This window comes from Dunckerocampus dactyliophorus, chromosome 4 (assembly GCF_027744805.1).
Source record: "Dunckerocampus dactyliophorus isolate RoL2022-P2 chromosome 4, RoL_Ddac_1.1, whole genome shotgun sequence".
Lineage (NCBI taxonomy): Eukaryota > Metazoa > Chordata > Actinopteri > Syngnathiformes > Syngnathidae > Dunckerocampus > Dunckerocampus dactyliophorus.
In genome coordinates, this window is record NC_072822.1 from 32,904,305 (window position 1) to 32,913,600 (window position 9,296).

The 9,296-nt window shown below is 44.6% G+C and overlaps 1 protein-coding gene across 1 annotated transcript in view; it reads left to right on the forward strand.

Moving 5' to 3' along the window:
- LOC129180504 (gastrula zinc finger protein XlCGF57.1-like) overlaps window positions 1–8,208 on the forward strand; it is a 14,951-nt gene extending 6,743 nt beyond the window's left edge. The window contains exon 2 of the mRNA XM_054775045.1: window positions 4,725–8,208. Coding sequence (XP_054631020.1) covers window positions 5,004–6,668 — 1,665 coding nt within the window. The 5' untranslated portion in view covers window positions 4,725–5,003 and the 3' untranslated portion in view covers window positions 6,669–8,208. The remainder of the gene's footprint in view (window positions 1–4,724) is intronic.
- The last annotated feature ends 1,088 nt before the right edge of the window (window positions 8,209–9,296 follow it).

Below are 9,296 nucleotides of genomic sequence, written 5' to 3' on the forward strand. Positions count from 1 at the left end.
TTGATCACCCGCTGGAGTGCCTTCCTATCACGTGTTGTACAGTTACCGTACCAAACAGTGATGGAGGCGGTAAAGACACTTTCCATAGTGCATCTGTAGAAGCAACTCAGGATTGTGGTGGACATGCCAAATTTCCTCAGTCTTCTCAGGAAGTCGTCTCCTTTGGGACTTCTTCATAATTTGTTGGGTGTTGTGAGACCAGGTGAGGTCCTCGCTGATGTGTGTGCCAAGGAACTTGAAGGGTTTCACCCTCTCCACCTCAGTCTCATCAATAAACAGGGGTTTATGCGGCTCCTTTTCCCTTGTTCTTGGGTCGATGATCATCTCTTTAGTCTTATCTGTATTGAGAAGGAGATTGTTAGCACGACACCAAGCTATGAGGTCCGCCCCCTCTCTTCTGTATGATGTTTCAACACCACCAGTGATCAGGCCGATAACTGTAGTGTCATCTGCAAATTTAATGATGCTGGTGTTGTTCTGGGAGGCCACGCAATCGTAGGTGAAGAGCGTGTAGAGGAGCGGACTCAGCACACACCCCTGTGGGGTCCCAGTGCTCACAATTCTTGAGCTGCGATTGTGGACTCTGACTGACTGGGGTCTGCCTGTGAGAAAGTTAAACACTCAGTTACAGAGGGAGGGTGACAGGCCAAGTGTGAGGAGCTTATTTGTGAGTTTGTGGGGGCTGACTGTATTAAAAGCAGAGCTAGAGTCTATAAATAGCATTCTGACGTATGTGTCCTGGCCCTGTAGGTGAGAAAGGGCTGTGTGGATGGCAGTGTTGACTGCATCATCCGTGGACCGGTTCTGGCGATATGCAAACTGTAGAGGGTCCACAGTTGCCGCCGGGATGCTCTTTTTGATGTGGGTCATGACTATTCTTTCAAAGCACTTCATAACAATAGGAGTGTGTGCTATAGGGCGATAGTCATTCAAGCAGGTCACGTTGCTCTTCTTGGGTACGGGCACTATGGTGGTGGACTTAAAGCAGGTCGGTACAGATGCTTGTGCAAGCGACAGGTTAAATATGTCAGCTTAGCGTAGCTTAGCCCTTACATCACAGTTCATCCACTGTTTTTGGTTAGGGTATTTTCTGTAATACTTGGTGGTGCTAACAGTCTCTATGCGTGTGCTAATGTAGCCAGTAACAGCAGAAGCGTATTCATCAGTACAATCTTCCCTCCCCGCTGCAGTTTTAAACACATCCCAGTTTGTGCAGCCAAAGCAGTCCTGAAGTACTTGATCAGTTTCTTCATTCCACACTTTAACTGCTGTACTTACAGGGGGAGCTTTTTTAAGAAGTTGTCTGTATGTTTGATAAAGGAATATAGAGATGTGGTCGGCCTTTCCAAAGTGGGGTCTTGGAACAGCCTTCAAAGCACCTTTCATGTTGCTGTAGACTTGGTCCAGGATGTTATTTTCCCTTGTGGGAAAGCTCACATGCTGGTAATATTTGGGGAGGACAGTCCTGAGGTTACAGTGGTTGAAATCGCCAGTTATAATGAATACAGCGTCTGGGTGTTTGGTCTCGTGTTTATCAATGTTGTCATGCAGGAGGCCTCGTGCGTTAGCGGTGTTAGCTCGTGGTGGGATGTAAACAGCAGTTAAATACACAGCGCTAAACTCAAGAGGTAAATAAAAAGGTCTGCATTTCACCATCAGCAGCTCAATGTCCTGCGAGCAGTGCTTTTCCATCGTCTGTACGTCTATGCACCACCGTTTGTTTACGTAAACACAGACGCCGCCACCTCTGTGTTTACCAGACGCTAAAGTCCGATCTCCCCGGTAAGCAGCAAATGATTCCAACTGGATCGCCGAGTCCGGTATATCCTCCGTCAGCCAGGTTTCTCTGAAGGTGAGGACACAGCATTCCCTGATCTCACGTTGAGCTGTAATCCTTGCTCATAGTTCGTCCATCTTGTTTTCAAGAGAGCGGACGTTGGCTAGCAGCAGGCTTGGTAGCGGTGGCCTAGTGGCTCTAGCTTTTAGCCTAGCATGCAGGCAGGCCCGCTTGCCTCGTTTACGCCTCGGATGCTTTGCTCGCCGGGTATTCAGCTCACCAGGCCCGCAGGCTGCTGCGTTTTCCCGGCGCAGAAGAAAGGCAAAGTCTGAGAGGCAAAATGAAAGTTCATGGTGAAACCTGCCGATGTTCAAAAGTGTCTCTCTGTTGTAATGTATTGCGTGAGTGTGTTGGATGTCCAAAATGAACACTAAAATAGCAAAAAATAGAAAAACACGGGAGAGTGTCACAGAGACGTCTGCCACGGAGGGCGCCATCTTTGATCCAAGGATCCCGAGGCGTTCCCATGCCATTTGGGAGACATAGTCTCTCCAACGTGTTCTGGGTCTTCCCCGAAGCCTTCTAAGTCGGACTTGCCCTAAACACGTCCCCAGGGAGGTGTCCGGGAGGCCTCCTGACCAGATGCCAAAGCCACCTCATCTGGCTCCTCTCAATGCGGAGGAGTAGCGGTTCTACTCCGAGTCTCTCCTGGAAAACAGTGCTTCTCACCTTATCTCTAAGGGAGAGCCCAGCCACCCTATGTAGAAAACTCATTTTGGCCGCTTGTACCCATGATCTTGTCCTTTCGGTCACTACCCAAAGCTCATGACCATAGGTGAGGGTTGGAACGTAGATCGACGGGTAAGAGAGAGCTTTGCCTTTTGTCTCAGCTCTCTCTTCACCACAACGGATCGATGTAGAGTCCCAATCACTGCAGACGCTGCACCAATTCACTTGTCGATCTCGCGTTCCATCCTTGCCTCACTTGTGAACAAGACCCTGAGGTAGCTAAACTCCTCCAGTTGGGGCAGAATCTCATCCCCGACACTGCTGTTTGGCGCAAAACAGTCAGGACCCCTCACCCCACCCGAAGGCGGAGGGAAACTACCCTCTCGTTCATCGGGTTGAACTCCAACATACAGGCCACAAGCCGAGGCCCAACAAGAATTGCCACCCCTGCCCGTGAGAAGCGTCTCACTGCTGGCAACGTCAGAGTTTAATAAAGTCCAGCCCCTCTTGAGAGGACTGGTTCCAGACCCCTAGCTGTGCGTTGAGGTGAGTCTGACTATATCTAGCCGGAACGTCTCAATCTCGTGCACCAGCTCAGGCTCCTTCCCCACCAGAGAGGTGAAATTCCATGTACCAAGAGCTAGCTCCATTAGCCAAGGATTGGACTTCCAAGGTCCCTGCCTTCGGCTGCCAGCCAGCTCACTCTGCACCCGACCCCTTTGGCTCCTCCCGTGAGTGGTGAGCTCATTGGAGGGGGGACCCATGTCATCTCTTCAGGCTGTGCCCGGCTGGGCTCCATGGCTGTATGTCCGGCCACCAGACGCTCGCCATCATGCCCTTCCTCCAGGCCTGGCTCCAGAGGGGGGCCGTGGTGACCCATGTGCGGGCAAGGGAAAACGTGGTCCAATGGTTTGTTTCATCATCAGTGTCTATCAAGCCACTCTTTGTCTGGTCCCTCAGCTAGGACCTGTTTGTCATGTTTGACCCTACCAGGGGCATAAAAAGCCCCGACAACTTAACTCCTAGGATCATCAGGACATGCAAACTCTAGCTCTGGGAGCTCTGGGAGGAGGAAGAAAAACAACACAAAAATGAAAAATTAAATAATTTGTAAATATGCCCTGTTGTTGGTTGGCGATCAGTTCAGGGATTACCCCGTCTATCGCCCGAAGTCAGCTGGGATAGGCTACAGCATACCCGCGACCCTAGTGAAGATAAGTGGCATTGAAAATAGATGGATTTACAAATAATTTTTTTTTGTAAACGGATACAAATTTTGGAAATATGGGCTATCATTTAATTTAAAAAATAATATATAGTTATAAATCCCACAATTTTTGCATGTTAAATGTGAGCCGCGACTTGTTCCATGGTCCTTGAATGCACCATTTAAATGGCAATGCATCCTCTCCCACTATGCACGGATAAGACTACTTTATTGTATTTTTCTGGTTTATTTTTCACCTCATATTTGGACCCAAATGCTGATTATGTGAGAATGCATAAAGAAAAGATTTGATGACCTTATTGAGTGCTAATGGTACGTATTTGTTGGTGCACCTCTCTGAAAAAAACAAGTCCGCAGCATTGTACTGGCGGATGGTGTCTGTGTGTTTATTTACTGCATATCATTTGATGTTGTTCCTATCATAGTTTTGCACAATACATAAATAAGATAAATGAGATTGCTATAATGTATGTATGTGTTGATCTGTGACCAGCTAGCGCGATGCTACCGCTAGCGAGAGCTAATGCCTTTTCACACAAGACCCCAAATAACTGTCCTCTCCTATGCCTACCCGTAACTAGTAGCTCCTAGCCCAAATTTTGTCTAGCCATTCAAAGCAAAAATCCGCCAAGAGACTGCTAGCATCTAAAACACTTGTATGCCACGGTACCACAAAATTGACAATTTAAAAACTACCTGCAGGGCACCAGTACCTTCTCTCTTCTTCCGGCGATGTACTTTGTGACAACTCGACTCGCAGCGACACAAATACTGTAGCTTTGGTCTTGTCAATAGAGGAATCTGCCAGGGTGGTGAAGCTCAACTTACCATTCAAAATACCCCTTTCTTTCTTTCAATACAATATAGTAAAAAATTACTTATTTCAGACATATTTGCAAATGATGATTTTTGTTTTGTTTTGTTTTTTTGTTGTTTTTTTTTTTAAGTGCACAAGAAGCGTCCACAATAATTCCTGTTTGTGTCCTGCAGACATCCACAATCTGATCGTCAAGAATATCTCCCTCAGCCACAGTGTGGGAGCTTCACTTTGGAGCAGGCGGATCTACAGCCCATTAAAGAAGAAGAGGAAGAGGAAGAGGAAGAAGAGCCTTTCTATGTTAAAGATGATGAGGAACAACTCCTGACCACTCAGGAGGGAGAGCATCTTTTAGTGCTGTTCTCACCAGGTTGCCACTGACTGGTATCTCTGTGGTGACTGAAGACAAACCACCTGAGTCCTCACAGCTTCATCATACTCCAAGTAAGAAGATGAGAAGGTCGGAGCTACAGTCTCCCTATGTTCAAGAGGGCAAGGAGGAGCCACAGCTCACCCACATTAAAGAGGAAGAGGCGGAGTCACAGCCCCCCTATATGAAAGAGGAAGAGGAGGAGCCCAATCCCACTGACATTAAACAGGAAGAGGCGGAGTCACAGCCCCCCTATGTTAAAGAGGAAGAGGAGTGGCCCAAACCCACCCACATTAAAGAGGAAGAGGCGGAGTCACAACCACCCTATGTTAAAGAGGAAGAGGAAGAACTTTCGATCACTCAGAAGGGAGAGCATCTTCTAGGGCCAGAGGTGGCTGATCTCACCAGGTTGACTCTGAATGGTGTCTCTGCGGTGATTGAAGGCCATGAAGACAAACCACCTGAGTCCTCACAGCTTCATCATAGTCCAACTGAGGAGATGAGAGAGGCGGAGCCTTCATGCAGCAGCTTATTGCAACACATGACAACAGAAGCTGATGGAGACCACTGTGGAGGATCACAAGCAGACAACCTCTTAGCTCCACTATCAGATAGTGATGACATAACGTCACACTCTACTGAAGATGAAGACAGCGACTACAACCAAGAATCTCTGAGCAGCGATACAAACTGTGATATGACGACTCACACTGGCAACAAACACTCTGAAAGCTCTAAAAAGAAGACAGATAAATGCTTTAAATGCTCAGTTTGTGAGAAAAGATTTTCTTTTAAGCGCTATTTGATTCGACACATGAGAACGCACACAGGAGAAAAACCTTTTAGTTGCTCAGACTGTGGTAAACGCTTCACTGGAAAAACAAACATGCAATCACACATGAGAACACACACAGGAGAAAAACCTTTTAGTTGCTCAGACTGTGGTAAACGCTTCACTCTAAAGACAGACATGCTAAGACACACGAGAACACACACAGGAGAAAAACCTTATAGTTGCTCAGACTGTGGTAAACGCTTCAATCGAAAGACAAACATGCAATCACACATGAGAACACACACAGGAGAAAAACCTTTTAGTTGCGAAAACTGTAGTCTTAGCTTCACTCGAAAGACAAACCTACAATCACACATGAGAACACACATGGGAGAAAAACCTTTTAGTTGCTCAGACTGTGGTAAACACTTCACTCTTAAGACACACATGCAAAGACACATGAGAACACACACAGGAGAAAAACATTTCAGTTGTTCAGACTGTGGTAAACACTTCGCTCAAAAGTCAGTTCTGGAATTACACATGAGAACGCACACAGGAGAAAAACCTTTTAGTTGCACAGACTGCGGTAAACGCTTCAATCGAAAGACGGACATTAAATTACACATGAGAATACACACAGGAGAAAAACCTTTTCTTTGCTCAGACTGTGGTAGACGCTTCACTCTCAAGACTAACATGCAAAGACACATGAGAACACACACAGGAGAAAAACCTTTTGCTTGCTCAGACTGTGGTAAACACTTCGCTCAAAAGTCAGTCCTCGGATTACATATGAGAACGCACTCAGGAGAAAAACCTTTTACTTGCTCAATCTGTGGTAAACGCTTCACTCGAAAAGCGAACATGCAATTACACATGAGAACACACAAAGGAGTAGCGTTGGGCATAGTTTCAATTTGTACGATTCCGGTTTTGATTCAGATTCCTTGTTTTGATTCCGGTTCCTAACAATTCTTGAGACAATGCTGTTAAAGAGGACCTATTATACTCATTCTCAGTCCTTTGTATTAAGTTCTGGACTACCATAGAGCAGCTACACATGACATGCACAGAAAGCTTACTAGATCTTCCAGATTCTGTACCTTTTCCTGCCTCCCATCTGTGTAAATTACTCCCGGCCACCCTCCAGGTATGCCTCACTTTGAGCCCGCTCCCCTGTGATTGGTCACACCCCCAAGCACTCCCGAGGACCTCCGGACAGCTTCCGAACCCCTTTTGTTACATTACTTACACAAAATAAACAGGACACTGATAAATTGTTACTTACAGCTTGCTCTTCTGACTCATCAACACCACCAAGTAACGTTGGAAACGCGTCTGGCTTCAGCAACAGTTGGTGCGCGATGGCTTCTTCTTCTTTCGCAGCTATTTGTGACGTCAGCATCGAATGTAGGCATCGACATAAAAAAAATGTAATGATCCCGGGAGAATTGTAATGTTAGTGCCGGTTCCCATCGATGCTCGATGCCCAACCCTTCACAGGAGAAGAACCATTTAGTTGCTCAAATTGTGGTGACACATTTTCTTGGAAGTCCTTTTTGAAAAGACCCATGCAGAGTCACTGATGGTCTACTGTTTGACTCACCTGACTTCCATGCAGTCACTGTGTTGTAATATTCTTTGTACACGTCTTTGTTCAATACATACATTGTTTTTATTCATGTGCAAATGAAAGACATGGTGACTGCAGTGGAATCATTTGTAGTTAAAGGTCTTTTATTTGACTGTATGATGTCATCACTAAATGTTGTAACTGATGACACTTCCAGATTCGGTCTGGAAAGTACTGATTTGATTCCTTTTCAGTGACTTGAATTCTTATGCTTCACTCATTGGGGTGCGGACTGCTTTCAGGAGGCCTTTGAAGCATTTCAGTGAGAGCAAAATAGTATTTTTTGCTTTTTTTTATTTTGCAGTGTTTATTTGATTTTACTCAATTGTATGTAATAAAAGGGAATCATTCTCTTTTGTTGATATTGTTGGATAGCATATTGATGAAATGTTCATTCATAAGTGTATTGATCCAAATATTTTTTTGTTTTCCGAAAGACTTTTTCAGGTATTTAATTTGAATATGATCGTGATAAAAAAAATAAAAAAAATTACAGGCAAATTGACAAAATTATTCAATTTAATTGAAAAATTGTCTTAAAAAGTACTGGACAATATCGGTATCAGCGATACTGGCTCTGTATTGACTGGGTATCGCATGGATGCTGTATTTTATTGTGGACATAGAATGCAACAGCTAATAAAGTATTGTTTTCCATTGAATGTGTTCCAGCCTAAATTGTATCATGTCTGTTCTGTTTTAGTTTTCACTACTTGTTTTGGTCAGCAGAGGGCACTCTGTGTACACTGATTATTTGGGGGGCGTTACCGGAAAGAAGCAACGGTGGCGGGAAATGTTTGCTGGATTCTATGGATTTTAACAGGTTTGAGCACTGTAATTGTAATAAATGAGATGTTAATGCATTTTCAATAAAGCTGTAAGCGTGATTTTAACTCAAGTATACGTCTGGAGGTCTGTGATTTACGGTGGCTTGTACAACACGTTAGCTAAAGGAAAAACAAATTACAATTACAATTAGTACATTCCTCTCCCTGCTTACCTTGGTAGCCGAGACACTTTAACAAATACACCACCCGGAAGGCGATTGTACCGCTGTTATATATGTATTGGATGCCAGCCAATGAGGCTGTGCGAGTGTACGTTGTTAAACCTCACTCCCTCTGGTCTTGGATTCGAGTCCCGGTGCGGGCAGGTGCGAAACAGGGCGGGTTACATATAACCTCATTAAGATATTTGATGGACTCCTGTGGTCCATCTGTTCCCTCCGTCTGTTTAGTACCATTTAACAGCACGCCGAGATCTGCGTGCAATGCACAGTACTTCATGATAATGATGCGATACTTATTGTAGGCTTTCATCAGTAAAGTTCCAGTTCCAGTCGTGGCCGTGACGACCGCTGTGCTCAGGCACTGGCGCAGAAGAAATCGTGGCGAGCTAGTTCTCAGTGAAGAAGTTGCTATTTGCTATTTGCTGAAGTTTGCTATTTATTTAGTTAATTATGTGTAGGCCTACTTTAATTCCAAGTTGGAAATCTATTTGATAATGATGCCATATTTGTTGTGTGTGGTTATTTATCTTCAATTAAAAAGAAATAAAACACAAAGCTGTCCAAAATAGTGATGGGAAACTCCCTGTACTGACTCAAACTCTCAAATGAGTCAGTCACCGAAGGGAGTCATGGACTGATTCACTTGCATTGAGTTTATTATGAAAAAGGAACAATGTGCAAACATATTCATCTTTACAAAAGCAAGAGATGCCTTGCACCACATTTCATTCATCACACACGTGAGTAGACGATTAAATGACATGGACATATAACACCACTTTATTATAATTACATTCATGACACATAGGTCTATTGACCGCATAAATTGGTCATTTATGATCTGGACATTGCAGAAATTTGGAGTTGGAGTTAATTAAAGATGCTGTATATCATCAGAGCATAAGGTCACAAAATATCTGTTAGAATTTCCAAAAGCCACCAAACTTTGCAACAG